The 21951-nt window shown below is 50.8% G+C and overlaps 1 protein-coding gene across 1 annotated transcript in view; it reads left to right on the top strand.

Annotated features, from left to right (window-relative positions):
* DAB2IP (DAB2 interacting protein) overlaps positions 1–16921 on the top strand; it is a 162231-nt gene extending 145310 nt beyond the window's left edge. The window contains 6 exon segments of the mRNA XM_068155821.1: positions 1447–1969; positions 1971–2321; positions 5213–5365; positions 8780–8982; positions 9704–9791; positions 11434–16921. Coding sequence (XP_068011922.1) covers positions 1447–1969; positions 1971–2321; positions 5213–5365; positions 8780–8982; positions 9704–9791; positions 11434–11601 — 1486 coding nt within the window. The 3' untranslated portion in view covers positions 11602–16921.
* Positions 16922–21951: the final 5030 nt, after the last annotated feature.

Below are 21951 nucleotides of genomic sequence, written 5' to 3'. Positions count from 1 at the left end.
GTGGGGACAAGAAGGACAGGGTGTGGTGTGCAGATCCATTGATCAGGCTTTCCAGTCACAGAACTGCTGCTGGGTGCAGTTCAGCTCTGAAACTAGACAAAGCTGTGGGTGGTAGTGCAAGCACACAGCCCCCTCCTGGCTCCTTTCAGAGCCAAAACTGAGGATGTGGTCTGGGAAATCAAGAACTTGGCTGTTCTGGTCCCAGCTGTTGAAATGTGGCTGTCCTCATCCTTTGAGGACTTGAGGGCTGTTTGTCCTAACCTCAGAGTGATGGGCATTGCCAGGAAGTTCATCAGGTCTCTGAGTACATAAGACTTTCAGAGTTGATCTTAGACATCTTTATAAGACAGAGGGTATGTGCTGAACTCACTGAGATCCAGATCTGGACACTTCTCTAACAGCTGCTGAGCTATAGAGGCCTAGAGTGAGTTCCAGTCTGTTCTGTCCAGCTTTTTTAACAGTGGGTATGTTTAGTGCTGAGCAGTGATTCACAGGCACAGTCACCTAATCAGGGCAAAAAGTACATTATGTAAGAAGTTTCATTCATGGGGAGGATGGCTCTGTTGCAGACCTGTAATGTTTCTGTTTGTGGTAAATGAAATGAAGCCCACACAGACTGAGAGACTGTGCTAGTAGAAAAGTTTGTAAGTGGAAACTACAGAATATTTAACAGTCCAATTAGAACTCAAAAGTAGCAATGGTGCTGGACTTGCTGTAATCAGAGCTTTCATCTCTAATGCTTCCCAGCATGAGGTACAATTACTTAAATCTAATGCTATGGAGGATCTCTGACAACTTGCTTTCACCCAAATACTTGCTTACAATGCACCATCTTTGATCAGCAGTATATTCACATTAAGCTACTGCAAAGCTCTTTCTTCCTATCCTCAAGAAATCAATATTGCATGAATGTGTGTTACAGCAGAAGGAATGGGTGGATAACCTTCAATGGCAAGACTTAGCTCTGTTGTTGGAGCTGTCTGTCTGACCTGTGGATCAGGCCCTCATGGTGCTCCATGCTGTACAGGTACTGGCCAGTGTGCCCTGAGGAGCTTACTGCCCAGGTACACAGCAGGGGCACAGGAGTGGCATGGGTGCAGCTAACTGCAAGCAGAAGGGTGATGTACTTTTGGTGTGATGAGCCCCCAGGAGTGTGTCTGGGATGCCTCCTGCGTATCTCACCACACACCCCTCACTCGCCTGCCCCTGCAAGGCTCACCTAGGGCTCCTCCATACCCCTCCATCCTCCCTTGCTCCCCTTGCACTGTCCCTCCCCAGGGGCAGACCTGGTCAGGCCGGGGGCTGGGTGATGTCCACATCCCACACAGCTGCGCCACGCTGATTTCTTCTGAGTGATTTCGTTTTCCTGCTCTGGTGCAGCATTCACAACTCTTCTCTTTTGTTTTGTTTTCCTCTCCTCTTCCTTACGCACTGACTTCCCCGCAGTCTGATAGATTTCACACGGTTACCATCTCCAACCCCTGAAAACAAGGACTTGTTTTTTGTCACAAGGTCTGCTGGGGCCCAGCCCTCACCTGCCCGAAGCTCCAGTTACTCAGAGGCCAATGAGCCCGACGTGCAGATGTCTAATGGCAGCAAGAGTTTGTCCATGGTGGACTTGCAGGACAATCGGCTCTTGGACAGTGGGGCCAACGCGCCTGGCACGGCTGACTCCCTCAATGACAGTCAGTCCTCCCTCGGGCAGTTGCAGGGCATATGGACCACACGGACTCAGCAGAACAGCGTGGCGGCCATGGCCACCGTGCGCCGGGTGGGCCAGACCCCCACCACACCGAGCGGCGAGAGCGCGCCCGGCCGGCCCCAGCTCCTGGCGCCCCTCTCCTTCCAGAATCCTGTCTACCAGATGGCCGCCGGGCTCCCGCTGTCCCCCCGCGGCCTGGGCGACTCCGGCTCCGAGTGCCACAGCTCGCTCAGCTCCCACAGCAACAGCGAGGAGCTGACGGCCACCAAGCACGGCTTCGCCGCCCCCCGCCGCCAGCGAGGACTTCTCCCGGCGGCCGGGGGAGCTGGCCCGCCGGCAGCTCTCGCTGACGGAGAAGGGTGGGCAGCCCACCATGCCGCGGCAGAACAGCGCCGGACCGCAGCGGCGGATCGACCAGCCGCCCCCGCCGCCCCCGCCCGTCACCCGCGGCCGGACGCCGCCCTCCTTGCTGAACACGGTGCAGTACCAGCGACCCTCCAGCGGCACCCTGATGTCCTCCTCCCCAGACTGGCCCGGCAGCGGGGCCCGCCTGCGGCAGCAGTCCTCCTCCTCCAAGGGCGACAGCCCTGAGATGAAGCAGCGCACGATGCACAAACAGGTAAGTTCGGCGCCTCTACCAGCTCTGGGTGTTGAAGGGACAAGGCAGGGGTCAGCCCATGGACCTTGGAGAAGAAACTGGCTGATGGAGTTTGCTGCAATGGACGGGGATGTCACTGTGGCTGTTACCACATCAGTGCCAGCCCTGGGGTGGCACTGTATGTGGGGTTGTACTTGGCTGTAGCACCCAGCTTGGCCTGAGGTGGAGGCTCAGCAGGCCAGGAACACAAGCCAGTGCTCGTTCTCCGTGTTCCTCCATTGCGTGGCATGTTGGCGTGTGGCTGCCGCAAGGCAGCAGGTGGCAGAGACATGACGGTGATGGCAGCCATGCCTCTGTCCTGCACTACCATCTTGTCACTGCTTTGCCCCTCCATGACCAGACTGTCATCCCATGCCATAGTCAACCTTGCACCGTCTCCCAGACTTGACTCAGGCCCTAATCTTCTCTTGTAACCAAGAATCTCCTTCCTGCTCTCTTGTCCCAGCAGAGCCACGGCACTCCAGGACACTCCTTGTTTGCTCTGAGACCCTCCTGTGAGTGCCTCTGGGGAGGTGGTAGCAGTAAGGCAGCAGTGTGCTCCCCTCCAAGGGGGAAGCTGCTGCTGTGCAAACCTCTGCAGTGGTTCCGGTCCCAGACCACTGCTGGTCTGCACAGAAACAACTACCACTATTTGAGGTGCTAAAACTGAAAGCAGTAGGTCACAGACCCAGCGCCCTCTGGCTTTCCTGGCATGGATAAATTAGTGTTCTAGTGCTCATTTATTCATTCTACATTTCAGAAGGAACCCTATAGAAAATTTACACAGCAGGGGCTCTCAGTGCCTAAAGGAAGACGTTTAGAAGTAAGCCAAACCCAGAGAACACAGACAGCTGGCAAGAGCTCACCTCATCTCAGCCCAGGCTCAGGGTTAAGACACCTTTCCCAGCACTATGGTGTTGAGAGAGCCACAAAGTTGGTGTCACTACCTCTCCTTTACAGGGCAGCTGTGGAGGCCTTTGTCAGGGTGCCCATTGAAGGCTGTTTTATCAGCCCTGTCTGGAGCTGCTCTGTGCACACAGCATTGACTCATAAGTGCTGACATTAGCAGGCATGCCATGCAGCAGCATTTGTGTAATGCAGATCAATACTCATTAAGTACAGAGGGCACAGAGCTCTGCAAGCAGCAGCAGCAGCCTGTTTCTTCCAGAAAGACAACAGCAAACTCCACGTGACCTTCGGAAAGCCCTGGACAAGCTGTGTTTGCAGATCCTTCTTCCACCTGCCCCTACTGGCCTCTCAAAACTTCTCTCAAGACTTGAAGTCCTCAGAATGTCTCTCCTGTCCCTATCTGCATTTTTACTTGTCTGTTGGCAGCATCTGTAGGCCATAATGAAACTGCTCACTCCTCCTTGGTGGTATTCAATGTTGTTTAAGAACAAAGAAATGACATTTAGTGGGCATTTTAGTAGAAGCCCATGAACCTTGTTCCTGCCAGCTGCAAGCCCTTCGTCTACTTCCTTAAGTCCATCTGCTGACCTGACTTCCAGACTGTCCCCAGTCAGATCAGATCTTTTTTACCAAAGGGAGGGAAAAAGGAGACAGAAGGACCCATGCACAGTGAGCTGAGCTCTGTTCATTGATACTCCTCACCAGTGACCTTTATATGACAGAAGTGAACTTGAGTGGCCACCACTTCTTGGAGCCAGAAATTCTGAGCAGCAGTGCCCAAGCTGGAGATGGAAGAAAAAGCAGAAAGCCACAAGCTGGGTGAGGATTTATAGCAAGTGATGTTCATCAGCTGAATCTGAAGCCTGATGTCAAATTCCAGAAGCAGAAGATCAGGCTAGAAGACAGCATGGGAAATCCTACAGCCCCAGTGAGGTGATTAAACCTGGCCCCACTCCTTCGAAGCACAGCACCTCTTGTGCTGCTGTTTGCCAGTGTCTAGGTCTCTCCACTCTCCAGTGGTTTGAATGAAGGAGAAAGTCCACAACGTTTCTGCCTTTTTAACTTGAATTCCCTTAAGCAAGTCATCCAGGTCCCTTGTGTTCACCCAAGAAACTGGTTATTGCAGTTTATAGTGACCCAGGATGGAGGAGAAATAGCTGGAGATGCACTTCCTCAGCCTTGTAATGCACTTGGAAGGCACCGAAGCAATGCCGTTAGTCCCTGCCCAGGCTGGGACTGAAGAGCAGCAGCCCTGCCTTCAGCTCACTGACCGTAGAACAGCACTGCTTCTTGAGCTCTCACAGCTGCATGAACACACCTAGAGAGCTTTTAGACTTCTTCAGCATTGTAAGTGTAGTCTAGCCAAAAAGAAACCTGTATTTTTCCAGGAAGGCACCTGCACCACCACAAGGAGCATTTAATTTTGCAGTTCTGCTTTTGTCTGTACAAAATCTCCACAGCAAACAAAGATAGCTCAGTAAAAGAGGCTGAAGAGTTGAGTGCAGTCTCTGCTTGCAGAGTGAATATACTACATCAAGCCACCCTGTTTGCCTGCAGCTCGGCATCTCCTCAGGTCACATCCTCCTGAGGTGATAGGACCTGCTCAGAATGCTGGGTCCGTTACTTTCAGCAGTATCACAGTATCACTTAGGTTGGAAAGGACCTCGAGGATCATCGAGTCCAACCTATCAACACAGACCCCATGACCACACTGTAGTCTGTTCTGTGCAGGTGACAGGGAAGAATTGAGTCTGTCAGAGGCTGTTTGCCCTAAAATAATATGTAGATGCAGAACAGGAGCTGTTCCTACCCTCAGCCCCAGCTGCTCTTGTATCTCAGACCTGTTTGTTGCTGTAGGAGCAGCATGGGAGAGGGCTGTCTTGGAAGGAAATTCTCTCTCTCCAGCTTCATGACCATTTCTGTTACAGGCTTTTCTTTTGTTATGGTTGTATGTTTCATTGTAGGCCCCTTCTCCTGTGAACCCCAATGCCCTGGACCGCACTGCTGCTTGGCTTTTGAATATGAACATGCAGTTTTTAGAAGATGAAAGCATTGACCCAGATTCCAAGCACAGGGATAAGCTCAGGAATAAGGACGAGCTCAGCCAAGCAGAAAAGGTAAAACCTGATTGGATTGAAACAAGTTTCTAAATAGAGAGAGAATTTCCTTGACTGTCGTTCATCTGAGCACCCTGGGGACAGGGTGGACTGTGGGGTGATCAATGCCCAAGAGAGAGGAGTGACAGGTTGCTCTCTGCCTGGCTGCTCAGTCTCACAGGGCACTTATGGGGAAGGTCTGGGGGGTTTTCACGCACTCAGTGACTGGAATTGCCAGTCATGGTAAGAAAAACAGGAGCAAGGAATCAAGTGTTGGTGCTGCTCTGCAACAGACTCTGAAGCCAGACAGTGCCTGTTACTTCCCCCATTCCTACTCCCTCCAGCTTCAGGGAGAGAGCTTTAAAAGTGCACCTATAAAAGAGATGAGAGTAAGGTGTAGGAAGCATCACAACAGGGACCACATAGCAAGAAGCAACTTCCATGTCAAAAGCCTGTAAACAGACCTAAAAATGAAGTCCAGATTCTGGTATCAGAGACAGCTCACTGTCCCAGAGAGCCCCTGTGCTGCTGGTGGAGCAGTGGGTGCCGCTCACATCCCCTACTTCCCAGATGAGCCTAGAGTGGGAGAAGCAGGGAAGAGAGGATTGGCAAAGTAGGTTTAGAAATAAGGATGCAGCAGTCAAGAGCTGAGAAGAGCCTGTCTTTGCTGATTGCTGCTTCTGCAAGGTGCTTTCTCAGCAGCCTGCCTCTGCCAAGACCACTGCAGTTGGGCACAGTCAGCATTTGGGATGTTTCTTCAGTGTGCTTCTCCTCTCTCACATCAGCCACGTGTTACCACTTGATCCCAAATAACTGCAAACCTTACCCTCCTGGAGCCTCCTTCCTGTTTTTCCAGCACAGCCATGTTTCTGGTTTTGTTACTATAGCCTTTCTTGTTCTCATGTTGCTGTGCTTTATCCTTTTGGGACTGTCACCTGCTAAACTCAAGTGAAGTGCCAAAGGCAGATGGTGTAGCTACTGGGATGTACAGAGTGACTCCCAGCTGCCCCAAGGAGAGTGTAGCCTATGGTAGTTCAGCCTAGTTCATGCTGGCCTTCTGCTCCTTGGGTACTACACTGAATATGCAGGCCCTGGTCAGACAGCAGCTGATAGAGGAAACTGTACACCCCTAGCAGGCTGTTGGCAGAGGTGTAGAAACCTTGCCTGCCACCTAAGCAGAGACACCAGTAGGGACAAATCAAAGAGGAAGTGGTGTCAGACTGGTGTGTCGTGCACTAGGTTACTGCTGCATTTAGTCACTGAAGGGCTTCTAAAAGCATTCAGTGCTCATTTGAGGCTGCAGTGAGATGTTAGTGGCAGGCAGTGCTGTTGGCAATGGAACTGGAGTGAGGTGAAATGCTGAAGGGCCACACACCACAAACTATGTGCTGGCCTTCTCCAGCTCCCGTGAGCAGGCAGATGGCCTTCAGTGTGGACACAGTGCATGCCAAGCATTATCACTAATCCCCTTCCTGGCAGCTTTTCCTGTGACATGGGCTCAACTTTCACCAGGTGGGCACTCCCGGGCCCTGCTCTACTTCCATGACTGCCAGAGAGACCCCAACCTGTGCAGGGAGGGGCTCACGAGCACAGGTCCTGCTCAAGGTAGAATGTTAGGATTATAAACTGACAGCATTGCAGCAAACTGCTCCCTGTCCCAAGCTCAGAGGGACCTCCCCACGAGCCTGCTCATTCCCATGCAGCATCTTCTGTTACTTTGCTGTCACATCAGTCACTGACATTAAAGATCACCATTAGCATAATCTCTTTCCCCATTACTGTAAGACATGAATGGTAACCAAGAATGAGACAAGTGTTCTAGAGACAGGAGCGACTCCTTCGGGCTCTGAGGCCTCTGCTGCTATCACTTGAGCTCACTTGCCTGCTCCTATTTTAAGGCTAGGGTAGGTATTTAATCTTTCCTGTTCACGCAACTCCCTTCTGTCTGACTTTCGTGCTTCTGTGCCACTGTTTGGGCTGTTCCCTCGTCGCTCCAGGTTACATGTGCAAGCTGTGTTGTTCTAGTGCTGCAGTAAAAGCTTTGCTAAAGGAAAAATAGTGTGATCCGTTGTGCCTGACCCTGCCCAGGCAGAAGGAGCTCAGGGAACCTGCCCATCTGCTAGCCATGGCAATGGCAGGAAGACCATCAGCAGCATAAATTTGAAATCCTTGGGAGTTACAGTTACTTTTGCTGTCAGTTAATGGAGTGGTACCAGGAAAGCAATGTGGATTTCCATGGACTGAGAATCCAGCAGAACTGCCTCCCCCTTTCACTAAGAGTGGATCTGCGGGGCAGACTCCTCTGCAAGACTCAAAGCTGGGGCACAGCCAAGTTTGAGTGCTTGCACAGGGGTGTGGATGGCCAGAGAGGAAGGCCATGTTTTTCAGCTAGCCAAGTCAAGACATAATTACATCCATTTCTGTCCATGGCTAACACTTTCAGCTGTGTAACAGGCTTCATGACTCAGGTGGAAATCTTTTTCCCATATCTGACTCTTTAAAAGCAGCTTGTCAGAGTCTCAGCTGTATGTTAAATGTGCTGAGGTTATTCCAGCTGAGATTATTTTCTAATACTCTTTCCAAAGGTACTTGTTTTTAAACCAAAAGGAGTTTTTTCATGCAGGTACACACTGGATTTTCCTTTAGCAAAGCAGGCTGTACTGAATGCTGTGCTGCTGCAATAGCTGAACCTAATTTTACTAAGTTAGAAAACCCTTTAATTTTTTTTATTGCTTTCTGTGATTCTTTTGCTGATAAGTGTCATCTGAATGAGCAATACCACTGTGGGATCTTGGCTTCATACAGCAGCTCTTCTCAGATTGAACCCTGGTTTGACATCTGATGGCATTGTTTAAAATGCTGGGCCTCAAAAGGCAGTATTGCTCACTGCCCTGCTCACACCAGCGAGTTGCCCTCACTGTGATGCATGGTGACCACTCTGTGACAAGGCAGCCATGACCTGTGTCTGTCACTGCTGCAGAGCTGGTGCATGGCTTGCAGCACATCCAAAGCACTCATGTTTATAGCTGCAGACTGAAGAGCTCATGTGTAAACCCAAAATCCCTCCTGTGCAGCTTCTCCTGCCTGCATTTAGCTCTGCACTGCTAGTGTGAGGAGGGCGCCAGATGCATTTGCCATTCACTGCCTCTAACCTGCATTCCCCGTGTGAAATGCCAGACTCTGCTAACAACCCATTCTCTGAACCTGCCAGTGACCTGCCCGCCCAGTGGAACGCTGCATCGCTCCTAGCGCAGTGTGGAGAAGACAGAAGAGGAGGTGTCGGCGAGCAGGGTTATCTCAGACGGGTTTGCAGCTAGTCTGATGCGAGGAGAGGGGCACGGTCAGGTTACGGGGAGACCATGGCAAGGGCAAAGCCCTGCTGGGTAACATGACACTTGTGTTTTCTCCTCCTGTGTCTGTCCCTGCATGCTGTAGTACCAGCAGGACCTAGTGGTGCTGCAGGACAAGCTTCGCATCTCCAACAAGAAGCTGGAGGAGTATGAGACTCGCTTCAAGTGCCAGGAGGAGACAACACAGAAGCTAATGCTGGAGTACCAGGCCAGGCTGGAGGAGAGCGAGGAGCGTCTCCGGAGACAGCAGGAGGATAAGGAGATCCAGATGAAGGGCATCATCAGCAGGTACAGGGGAAGGAGGTGGGACTGCTGGAGGTGACAGTAAGGCATGCAGCCTGGCTGGTGTTAGAACTGACCCCTCTTTGGCAGAGTTAGGTTTCTTTGGAGGTGCAGGCAGGTTTCCCATGTGGGTTTTCAAGCATTTGTTCACTTTCTGTCCTTCTGGGTTTACAGTCTCTGGGAGGGGACTTGGAGCCCTGACTCTTGGGGCTCCACCACCAGTGTTACCTGGGACAAGGATAGCCCCAGAGTTTTCCTGACTGACAAAGGCAAAACTTGGGAGGGAGGAGCTGGCAGCCTGCTCCAGTTCTCAGAGGGTTTGTCTGGCTTGCTCTTCTGTTCATCTGAGCAATAGATGTAATGATCAAAATACTCTTCTTTTCATGATGTTTGGTTAATGATCTTCTTACCATCCCATGACTCCTAGCTCTAAATCCCTTTCTCCAGCCCAGTGGGATGCAGTATTTACATTTGTCTGGGGCATAGACTATTCCAGTCCAACTAACTTCACCTTTACCTGAGCCAAGCCAACTGGGTGCTTTTAATCAGCCCTCATAAATGGGCCAGCCTTCACTGCTCTGTGCTGCTTGAGCTTTGGGACAGTCTGCTGTAGAGATCTCTTGTGAAGAGCAAGAGCCAGCAAAAAAAGCTGGTTGTGTATGAGACTAATACCTGGGCTTGGCAGAGCCCAGCAAACTCATTTTTTTCTTGTCTGTTTGGCTACCAGACTGATGTCAGTTGAGGAGGAGTTAAAAAAGGACCACGCAGAAATGCAGGCTGCTGTGGATTCCAAGCAGAAGATTATTGATGCACAGGTAAGACCCAAATACCCAGGGCTGCAGCACTTTCCAGGGTGAGTCTGCCAGTATGCAGCCTCCCTGCCATGCAGTAATGCCAGCTCAAGCCCAGCAGACGTGTGTGCATGGCTGAGTTGGCACCAAGCTGCAGTGAGTGGCAGAGCTGGTCAGGCTCCAGCATGATGCAATTTATTGTCACAACATTCACATTTACATGGCTGGTTCCAGAAAGCCTTGGAACTTGGCAGGTGACGCAGAGGATGTGGGGCTGGCAGCTTGTGGAGCAACCCTGCCCACAGTCCAGTCAGTCTGTGGAAGGGTCATATGCTCACTGGCACGGTCTGAGGTCCCCAGAGCTTTGCCTGGTGCTTCATGTTCCAGTAATGCTTGTGGGACCTGGACACAAGGAACACAGCCTGGCCAGAGCAAAGCCAATGTGGTTTTTTAGCCTTTCAGGAAGCTCAGTTACTGCCATCGATCACAGTGACAGAGGAGCATCAGGGGCTGGGTGCAAAACACTGTGCATGGAAAAGAATCTGAAAATACAGCCCATAGTCTTTTAATTTGTGTAAGCAGAGACCAGCATCTTCTTAGCAGCCAGGCCTAGCCACCGGTGTGGCTAGGTGATAGTGTGTTCTAGGCTTCCTCTTAATAACCCTATTAATCATTTGTGAGTCACTACTCATGACTAATTGACTGTATAGCTAATTAAAAAGGAGATGAGACAGTAGTAACTTTGCAGAAAGAATCACTGTTTTCCTGCGGATTAATTTGTCCAAAGCCTGTAAATCATCGTGTTCCCTTCTGCACTCTGGCAAAGCTGAGCAGATACAGGGACAGCTGTAAGGTGTGAGCAGTGCAGCCTGCCAGCAGCGCTCCATGGGCTGTCCTGTCTCCTGTAGCCATGTGTGTTACATGTGGGGGGTCTTCTGCATTGTTCTCTGTCATCTCAAGCTGTACAACAGCGCTGGGCACATTTGGATGTGGACTTCCAAAGTCACACACGGGCAAACTGCTGTGCCTCCCTGAGTTGTTTCTGTTCCCAGCTGCTAATGGCAGACAGAGAAGGATGGTGACTTGTTTAGAGTTGCAAAGAGCAGGCGTGGCAGAAGCAGGCTGCTACACAGAAGCTTTGCTCCCATCCTTATGATAGTGCAATCAGTGAGAGTTGCCATCTAAGGCATCCTGGGAGGCCACAAGTCATTTAAACTATTAATTTACACTAACAAAATCAATTAAACACTGACAGGAATAACTACCTTGGGGGAACACAAGGTTTTAGAAGAGGACTCTTACTGCCTTGTAACAGCTGCAGTTAGAGCAAACACTACAATGAATTTCTGTATAACTGAAGAATCAAACTGTGTTCCATTTTCTTCAGGCTGCTGAAATGAGTTCAGCTCACGTTGTGCAGGCAAAGTGCTTTTGTGGCCCTGCTAGTAGATGGCAGGTTTTAGAATGCTGTGTAGCACTTGAGACCCCCACATCCAGGAATGCCAAAGAGGGCAGAACTGGATGAGCTCTATGGTTCCTTCCAGCCCAACCTGTGACAGGTCCTAGTTCAAGAGACCTCCTGGTTGCTGTCTCAGGATGAGCCCTGGCCTCACAGAGGTCTCCATGGTTTTTGCCCTGACTCTTCCCTTCTGCCGTCTGTTCACAGGAGAAACGCATTGCTTCCTTGGATGCTGCCAACGCACGGTTAATGAGTGCCCTTACTCAGCTGAAAGAGAGGTACAGCATGCAGACACGTAATGGGATCTCCCCCACAAACCCAACTAAATTGCAGATTACAGAGAATGGAGAATTCAGAAACAGCAGTAATTGTTAACGCGTGGAGGGCGCTGCCGCAGGAGAGGAGGCCTGGCCAGAGAGACCGTGCAGCAGCAGGTGTGAGCCGCGGCTTCAGAGAACAGCTGCTCTGTCCCCCCGAGATCCCAGCTCCTTTCTGCGGACGGCGCGCTTGACTGAGCCTTGGTGGGAGATGCTAATGCCAGCACCTTGAGGGGACGGAGAGATGGAGTGTGAGATGAGTGGCATAAGGAAGTAACACAGATTTGAGAATCACTGTCACTGTTGGATTTAAATCAGTGTTTAATGTTTAAACAAAAATAACCTTTCCCTCCTAAACTGCCCAAACGATATGCCTCACTCCTCCCAGCAAGGAATAACGTCCTTGTCATTGCAGTAAGCGAAATGAAGGGAGCTGGGCAGAGCCTGCAGCAGGCAGCGGCCCAGTAAGTCCAGTTAGAGCGTGCTGCTGGACGTGGCCTGTGCCTCACCCTCCCGAAGCACAGCCCTCTCCCAAAGCAAGCCCCAAGCCAAGCCCAGCGTCTTTCCTTAGGTAGCTTTTGTAAGGCCGCTTTTACAGCAGGTGACCAATCCACAGGGCATTTTAGCAGCTACTTAGCAGTTAATTGACTCCACCCGCGTAGGGAGCACAGTCTAGACAGGTCAGGGTGCACCCTGTGTGAAGTGGTAGCCAAAGGGGTGCTGCAAGGAGAGTCACGGTGATGGGGCAGGGAAGGGCATCACTGGTACTGCTGGGGTTCCTGGGGGTCCCTGGGCACCTCAGGGAGCAGAGCAAGGCCAAGGCTCTGCACAAAATTAAAGGGAGCAGCTGGCACCTGGTGAATGGCGACTCGCCTCCTCTCTATAGATCCAGCTCTGTCAGAAGTAATGGGGAAGAGTCTTTGTAAGCAATAGCCCCAGGGCACTGACACACACACACTCTCTTCCAGCCACAGAATCAAAAGTAAATGCTGCCTGAGCTTGGTCCCTGAGCTGTGAACGAGGGACAGGGGCTGGATTTCCTGGTGCCCATTGTGGTGAGGGGGAGTGAGGGGCTACGTGAAGTGGCCACTTTGCAGAAGGGTTCGTTATGGGGATGTAATGCTCTGTGCAGAGAATTTTTTGCTATTTCTGGGGAGAAAAACAAGAAAACCGCCCTGAAGCAGCATGAAGATCGGTAATTGTATTTCTTTTCTTTCACAGTATGCATTAGAAAAAAAAAGATCCCATTTTCTGGAATACTGTCCTCTTTAAATTGGGAATGAGCACTGCATGGAAATTAACCGGCTCGAAGAATGTAAAACATGGTCATAAGGGAGTAACCAACAAGAACAGCAGCCACCACCGAGAGCCCCCTTGTCAGGAGCACTGTGCAGGCATAAGCCAGGATTAGACTTTCCTAACTGCTGCCATGCAGATTCGGCACACTCAGACACGTTGTGCTCAGCGGAGGGGTCACCTCCTTAACGGGGGATTGTGCCGCTGACCTGCCGCCACGGTGTGTTCGTTGGTTTGTGGTTCGGGGTTTGGGGCTTTTTTAAGTTAGTCCTTCATGACTCCCACTCTCAGAGCAGGTACTCGTGCCACCAGCCAGAGAGAGTCCTCTGAGACATGGATGACAGTGTACAGTGTACAGGACATCTGCCTATTCCTCCCACTAAAGTTAACACACTGCTCAACGCCTGTCCTAGCTCCTCCTGCCATGTGTAAATGTACAGTCAAAGGGACTAGGATGTTCACTGAGCTCTGCACAGCTTAGGTACCGTCTCCAGCCTCACACGACCCAGGCTGCCTGAGCAGGACACTATTTGCCAGTAAGCTCTGCCTTGCCATGCTGCCCCACAGCCGTAAGGCTCATTAACATCATTCTTCCATGTGCAATTGCTTTCAAAATTAAAGTTGCCTTTTTTTTTTTTCCCCTCCTAAACGTTTTTGTGTTCCCTGGAAGCCCTGGGCCAGGCCTGGTGCAGCCTGGTCCGTGGAGGAGTGGATGTGTTGCACTGAGGCCTCCACCCCCTGCCAACGCCTGCAGAGTGGTGCAGTCACGCAGCAGACCCCAAATGGAGCTCCTCAGAGAACAGTAATCACTAAGTTTTTATGGCAAGTAAGAGTCACCTTTGAATTTTGGAGACTAGCACAGATGGCTTTGAAGAGCCTCACAAAACTGACAAGGTTACAACTGGAGAAAGACCCAGACAGGTTAGGAATACACAGGGTACTGTGAACTGTTGGGTGCATACACTCACCTCTGCCATTGTCTCAGAGTCAAATACATGCTGAGAACCCTGCAAAAAGACTACTACAACCACTGTTGCCCTGAGATGTTATGTTTAGAGCTGATGGGTTTTGAGTTCCAAAATATTTGTGTTGTGAGAGACGGAAGTTTTTCAAGAGAAGTAACATAGAGGAATGGAAACAGGGCCCGGGGGTGGGCGCCCCACCAGCAGCATGTTTCTATTCATACACCGAAGCAATTTTGGGATGCAGTCAGTGCTCTCTGTAAGAGCTGGAAAAAGGAACACCCACAAAACAATCCTTTAGTACTGAAGCTAAGCGCAGTACATCTTAAGTCTTCTCAACCACAAGCCAAGGCACTGCTCCCCCCCTGCCCCCATCTGTCAGAATCTCCTGGTTAATCTCAGACTCGCAAATTGCCAAACACGTTGTTCTGCTGAAATAGCAGGAACACTTACATCCCTCCACAGCAAGCTATTCAAACCTTTAAGGTTCCAGTGCTAACACCTTCTGGAGTTGTTGCTTAGGTTCCTGAGCCAGTATAAAAAGAAATTCAAATCAGGATGAAGTCTCCTTACAGTAGAGATCCCCCCCCCAGCCCTCACCCTTTTTCCTTCCCTTGCAAACTGCAACAGCTGGACCTAAAAGTGACCGTCCCCTACAAAGGTTTGGGGGTAGGTTTTAAGATCCAGGCTCAGTTCAGTTCTGTTACTTCAGTTTGTGTTTCTGTTATTTATAAACTGTACATTTGTGTGTGTGTGTGTGTGTGCATGTGTGTGAGCGAGGGAGCCAGCAAGAGGCCGACGTGTCCAGGTTACCCCACACGGCCTTGGGGCCGGTACCTGGTGTAGCAATACCAGAGGCAATCCCAAGAGGTGCGTGCAGCACCAGAGCAAAGCAACCACTACCCCTAACCCTTTGTGATGGGCTCCATCTCTTTTGTTCTTGCGCTTCCTACAGCAAGAGCCTGTTCTAGTGCAAACTTGTCAAGGTATAAACAAAGCAAAAACACACTCAGATTTTTAATCCTATTACAAGTCTTAGGGGGTTTTGTTTGGTTTTTGTTTTGGTTTTCTTTGTAAATGTTTTCAGTGTTTACTGTAATGTATCAATCTCACTAACAGTTGTATATAGTAACTTCTGGTGCTGCTTATTTGGTCAGGATTTGGCTGTATCTCACTGCTGTTTTGGAGAGGTGGACTCAAGCAAGCAAATCTGGATCCAGAAACAGGTTACGATTTCAGCCTCCTCCCTTTGGGGGTTCTGAGGGAAGGGGGAGGGAGAAAAACCAGGGATCCAGATTTGGGGTTGGTCCACCTCAAAGATTCTGTTTTAAGAGTTTTTGATTTGGGGTTTTGTTAAACTGTAGTGAACACTTCTGAAAAAAGAGCAAAGTTTTGTGTAAAGGGGGATGAAATCAACTGCAGTATCCCAAGGTCTCTGCCAGTGTCACCATCCTGGACAGGGACTACGGCTTCAGCGCCAAAAGAGTAGAGGGACTCGCGTCCTTCCCCATGCCAACTAATAAATACTACAGTGTAGTCACCAGCCCCTTTTGCACCAGTTTAAGCAAATCCTGCTGCCATCCAAAGAGTCCTGTGTCACTCTGCATTGTTGTTTGAGTCTGGTTGGTTTTGTTTCCTGCTTTTGCAGTTGTAAAGCACTGATTGCACTGTGAGAACACGCTGAATCCTCTGGCCTGGCAGCCAGCCCTGTACATTGCTGCAGGGTGCAGGACAGGTTCTGCTACTACAAATATTCCTAAAGAGAGAAGGGACTTGGTGGACCTGAGCAAGGCAGCACAGGCCTCCTAAGGAAAGCAGTTGGCAAGTAATCAATCATTTCCAAAGTTCAGAGCACTCACAGGCTTTGCCCTGGTACTAATGTCCATTCCCAGATGCAACAGAAAATATACTGGGGTCCATTCTGTGGTGAACAGGAGGAGGACTTTCAGTGAGAGGAGGTGGAAAAACCTCATGCATTTTTCCAGGGCAGCCACAAGGTATAGCTCAGAGATTTGATCTGCAAGGGACTCATTTTCCCCAGTGACCCCAGGGCAGGGGTAGCAGCCCCAGGGAGCAATGCCTCTGACTAGCAGTGTCCAGCAGCCCATCAAGGTCACTGACCTGTCCCCAACACAGGGGCTCTCTTTGCCTGGAGAGCACAGAGCAGAAAGGCCAAAGGCACTCTGACACTGTCTCTAGGCTGGGCTCCTTTGCAGCACTCCGTCCTTCTCACCTGCAACAGCTCTTGGGTCAGCAGCCTCTGAAAGGTTTGTGTTCAGAGCAGTCCAGGCCTCCACCTTGGCCAGTGTGGGACCTGATGTGGATCAGTGCATGGCCTCATGGCCACTAGGAGATGCCTTCACTGGGCACTGCCCATCTCCAAGTAGGTCTCTTATCTCTGCAGGGCAATTTCAGAGGAGGCTGCTGAGCCAGGAGACTTGCACGTGTGACACCTGCCCTGCTCTGAGACCCACCAAGCCCTTCTCAAACCCTGCACAGAAAACTTGCCTTTTCCCTTGTGGAAAGTCACACAGGGAGGGGAGAGGGAGGACGACGGCCACATGCCGACATGCAGCTGATGGGCTTTACAAACCAAATCTAACCTGGAGGGTGTTGCACAACATTCAGACACAGCCACACTTTGGGAACGAGCGTCACGTCCAAGCATCGACTTCCACAGGTCACCCGAGCTGTGACATTGCTGTAAATGCCATGTGGCTCTGCATCAGCTCCCAGTACCCCCAGAGTACCCCCAGAGTGCAGTCTCCATGTCCACATATTCCTTTATCATACATCACTGTGTCTTAAGATATACCTCTCTCTGTATATCTGCTTAGGCTGATACTTGTTCCTGATAAGCAGTCGCTATGTTTTATATCCTCTTATAAAAAAAAAAAAGAGAAAGAAAAAGAAAAAAAATCTTTTTTTGTAAGTATGTTTAAAAACAAACAAAGAAAAAAAACAAAGCAAAGTGGAAGTGTTTGCTGAAACTCCTTCAGCTCCTTTTAAACTATGTAATAATGTACAGAGAAAAGTTGTTGGTGTTCCAAGAAATGATGTGGCTGTGCAATTTATGTACATTTGCAATTAGAAATATTAAAGATTTATTTAGATATTTTACAGGAGTGCTCCAGCACCTCTCCTTGGTCAGTCCCACTTCCTAGAGCATCCTGGCACGTGCTCGCCGCACGCACACACAAAGCACCTGCTGCTCTCAACAGCGTTTCAGCCGCGGCCAGCCTGACCGCCCCGTTCCCCTCCAGCATGCATCACCTAGCCCTGGGGGAGGGCTGGGCGCTGCAGGACTCCAAGGGGACAGGCAGCTTCAAGGACCCACAGCACCTGAGTCTTGGCCAGGAGTCACATCCCTGATTTGGGTATTTGCAGCGGTGGTAGAGGCCAGAGGATGACGCTGGGGGATGTAGTGAGCGCTCACTGTTGCTCCTCTCATCTCTGACACCAGCCTTGTGCTGAAGGCCAGAGCCTGGCTTTGACTGGGCTCACCCTCTACCCCCTACCCAGCTCTCCTTCCAAGCCACATTTCGTTTGTCTAGTAAGCATAGCAGGAAACTTGGAGGAGAGTCATTAAAACCCTGGACAGCAGAAGTACCTCTGTCTCATTAACATCCCTGTAATTAGCTCCTCTGGGAGGGACAGAAGACTGGCTGACTGCATCAAAATGACACAGGATGTGAAAGCACCTGTGGCTGTTCCTGTGCTCAGACAGCAGCTCTGGACCCAGGCTGGTCACTGGAGTCTGCTGGCTTCCAGCAGCAGAACAAGACAGACAAGAGAACCCTCTGACCTTCTGCTGCTGTTCCTGCCAGGAGCCAGCACCTGCCCAAGAAGGGAAAGCAAAGGACACACACACTAACATCCCCCTCTCTGGGCCTTGTGTTTCCCTTCAGACCCTTCCTGGTCACCCTGCAGTGGTTCACACCATCACCTACATTTAACTGCACTGGGCCCTCCAAGCAGGAGCCCCATGGCCCTGCACAGAGCTGCACAAAGGCAGCATTGCCATCATCCAAGTACAAAGTCTGCTCTGCTCTCACACTTTGCCTCATGCTGAAGGTCCCTTGGCAGCAGTCCTTCCAGCAGCTTCCCCAGCATCCAGTTTGCAGCAGCTCCTGCTGCTGCCCCTTCACACCATGGCTACAAAAGTATCCTCCATACCCCACAGACCTGAGTGCCAATAATGCCTGACCCCTGCTAATGCCATCCTGGGCACTGCAATTCCATTTTAGAGCAGGTTTTAGTGTTTGGTCCTCGCTGCAGATCGCCAGACCTTGGCCACCCACTTGCCACTGGGCACCACAGCAAGACCATCACCCTGAACCACTCCCTGTGCCCACTCCATCACCCCAGCAAAGCCAAGAGCAACAGCAGCAGCTTGCACCTGTCACTCACAGCTCTCCAAGCCTTTTCCAAGCAGCCAGCTGCCACCCTCCACCCCAAGAGTGAATGCCAGCATCTTTCTTTTTACATCTGGGCACACGCAGCAGGAGCACAACTTTCCCAAGGCCTCTCACAAGCTACAGAAGCCAAGCAGCTGACTTCTCTCCCCTTCTGCACACAGCCATCCCACACATGTCAGCCCAAGCTCCAGAGCAAACATCCTCTGGAGAAGTAATTCAAAGCCAGCCAGTAAACAAACCTCCAAAGCCTTGGCCCCAGAGACAGGGGACCATAGCTTCTCCCTGCCAGAGAAGTCAATAATGACAGGCGAGCAGAAAGGAAGGGGCTGGAAGAACAAGAGTCATTAGTGGAAACTTGTTGTTTGTGCTAATTAGATCATTATCTGGGAACTGCTATTGATGTTGCTACTTCAGCTCCTGCTGCTGTTCACAACTTTATTTTGCCCATGTCTATCGACTGCCCACACTCTCCCACATCCTGCAGGAAGGACCAGTGGTTGTTGCCTACAGCCAAGCCAGGATGGAGATGGTCAGAAGCTCTGACCAAAGCCCACTGTGGTGTGCACTGGCCCAAGACCATCTGGGCACAGCAGAACAAGGTAAACACACACATGCTGGAGAGGAACACAACCAGCCACCCCAGGGAGGTCAGCTGCAGCATTGAGGGGACAAAGGATGCAGCTCTTCCCAGAAAAAAAAGTCCCCAGGCTTTTAACGTCCCAAGGCTCTGAGCAACCTGCTCTAATTGCAGATGTCTCTGCTCAGTGCAGGGTGGGGTTGGACCAGATGACTTTGAAAGGTTCCTTCCAAGCCAAACCAGTCTGTGATCCTCTGATTCTGACTTCCTTTGCCCTTTGGGTACCTGAGGGAGTGGAAGTGGCACAGAATATGCAGTGGCTTTGTTTGTAGTAGGTGTAATTAACATTACTTTGCAAAGAAGTGTGAAATATTATGCATAACATTCCCTAACCCTCCTCCTCTCCCCCACACACTGGCAGCCAGCAGCTTGGCACCAAGCAGATAAGTATTGCAGAGTCTGCATTTGATGTTTGATGGGGCTTCCCACAGCTTCTTCCAGTGCTGCCTCCACCCTGTGCCACCTGCTTTTGCTGCTGAAATCACCACCCAAGAAGCCCACTTCTCAGTCCCTGGCAAATAGTCTCATAGAGTCATAGAATAGCTTGAGTTGGAAAGAACCTTGAAGATATCTAGTTCTAATATCCTTGCCATGGGCAGGGACACCTCCCACTAGACTGGTGTGCTCAAAGCCTCATCCATCCTGGTCTTAAACACTTTTCAGGGAGGGAGCATTGCATCCACAACTTCTCTAGGCAGTCTGTTCCAGTGTTCCACCACCCTCACCGTAAACAATTTCTTCCTAATGTCCTATCTAAATCTAAGCTGCTCTAGTTTAAAACCATTGCCCTTTGCTCTGACCCACACTCCAGCATGCAGGTAACTAGGTGCTGAGTCACTGAGCAGCCAGGCTGGGCACTGAGACCATCCCTGTGCTGGATGCCGAGATTATGCTTGCCAACTCACGGTCCAGATCTGACAACAGCAGTGCTTCCTCCCCACCATCACCTCAGCCACTGCAGGGGCTCTCACACATCCTGGTTCACCTCTCCTTGCATCTTAAGGAGGAAACAAGAAATATCTTTAAAGTTAATTCTGCCCAAGGGCTGGGAGGTGAAAGCTGCAGGCTTCTCGCCAGCGCTGCCTGCACCCTGCACAGAGGGCAGCGCCCCCTGATCTGTGAAGCGCAGGGAAGAGCACACAGGCTGCTGAATGGGAGCCAGCTCCCACACACCACCCTGAAACACGAATTAAGAACAACATCAACAGAGAAAGAGCAGATCAAAGTGATTGGGCTAGCAAGGAGGGTGCAGCAGGAGCAGTCCACATGCTGCTTCATTCACCACACCACCTCTGCCTGCCTGCATCAGCATCAGAGCTGCTCGAAGGCTCTGTTTTGAGACACTGCCCCTTCACTCAGGGGAAAACGTTTTGCAGTTTGTCATTATGTGTCCTGCACTGTTATTGATCCTAGAGAGACATCAGAGTAGGTTATTCAGTTATTAAAAAAGGGGGTGAGGAGAAGGCAGAGGAAAACTTGGACACCCTGCAGGTTTTCTGCTGCTTTCACCTGCCAGCAAGCCCAGCTCCTCTGCACATAAATGATATCGATGCAGCCCCATTACATTATCAGATTTCTCCATTGCTGAGATGAGTGAGAATCGAATAATCTCAACCATTTGATTTTTGTGCCACATCTTCAGGGAATGAAACCTGAATAACAGAGGTCCCAAGATGATGGACTCTGATTTATTGCAGTCACTCTTTTTCTGCTTGGAAGCTGGAAGCCGTGGTCTTCCCTCATCCCCACATAAGGAAAGCAGTGCTGAGAGCACCTGGGCTGATGAGAAGACAAATATCAGACTCAAGTCTTGGTCTGGGAGCTGGGTTTGTGTCCATAACTCACATTCTCACTTTCTCCTGGGATCCCTGCAAAGCCCTCAGCCCCACAAGCAGGCAGACATGATCTCCAGCACGTCCTCCTGCCACAATGTTGCTGACATCAGGGAGCTGAGAGATGAAGACCTCCTCATCCCTCTGCTTAGCTAGTGATGGACAACATACCTGCACACATGTGCAGTGCTGCTGGCAGCTTGGCTGCTACCAGACCAACCTCACAAGTTCAGCAAGGGGTTAATGGGTTTATTTTTTACACAAAACTCTCCAAGCTGACATCAGATCTGCCTGGAGTTTTGCAGAACCACAGCCTGCATTCCTTCTTTCACATGACCACAACACCTGGCCCTGCTCTTGGTCCTCGGGCTATTTGCCCCCCTGGCCCACAGCAGCCAGAGCACACACAGCTGGCTGGTGTCACAGGCACGCTGCAGGGACCTTCTGCAGCATGATGGGAACCATCCAGTTACCAATAGCCCCAGCTGCTGCTCCTGAACCACTGCTGTAGCTTCTCTGTGTTCAGATCCTCGTGTCCCTGGCATAGCTGCTCACACCCCAGAGCCCAGTTACATTGAGGTGCAGCTCACTGCTTGGCTGTTAGCACATCTGACCCTCACCTGCAGAAGGGCTTTTATATTTCCACTGATAAAGAGAAGGAAGAAGGGAGAAAATTTCATCACATCACTGTAATAGGCTTTTGATTTTTTCCTTTACAGCAATTTCATCCCAGTGCTACCCTACACCTGCAGAAAATTGTCAAAAATCAGCAATGACACGAGTGAACTTGCTTCTGCCATCAGAACCACACAAAATCATCATCTCCCACAGAGGCAGCTGAAGCAGAGGGCAGGGAACAACATGTGGGGGGAGCCTGGGGCACGTTGCCTCATTCTCAGTGAATCCCTGACCTGCAGGTGAGCTGCACACTGCCCAGCACCCAGAGCATTGTGCCCTCCCGGATCTCTGCAGAAGCAGCCACTCCCAGTTGTTAATAATGCTTGCTTTGGCTGGGCCACTGGTGAGGAAAGGGAACGTTGGGAAGTCAGCACCAGCACTGCCCGGTGTGGGGAGGTGTGAAGCCAGCCTGCCATCAGCTGCTTCCCGAGCAGCCCATTGGCATTCCCTCACTGAGCTCTGCTTAAACCACCAAGGCACAACCCCTGCTGCTCCACGGAACAGGAAGTGCCTTCAAATAAATCAGCTCCAACTTAAAAGATGCCATTAGCTATTAGCAAACACCGCAGGCCTATGGGTGAAGGT

Source organism: Melanerpes formicivorus, unplaced genomic scaffold (assembly GCF_026170545.1).
Source record: "Melanerpes formicivorus ecotype bairdi unplaced genomic scaffold, bMelFor1.0.p_v2 SCAF_33, whole genome shotgun sequence".
Lineage (NCBI taxonomy): Eukaryota > Metazoa > Chordata > Aves > Piciformes > Picidae > Melanerpes > Melanerpes formicivorus.
Note: the sequence above shows the minus strand (reverse complement) of the source record. Positions and strands in the feature narration are given on the sequence as shown.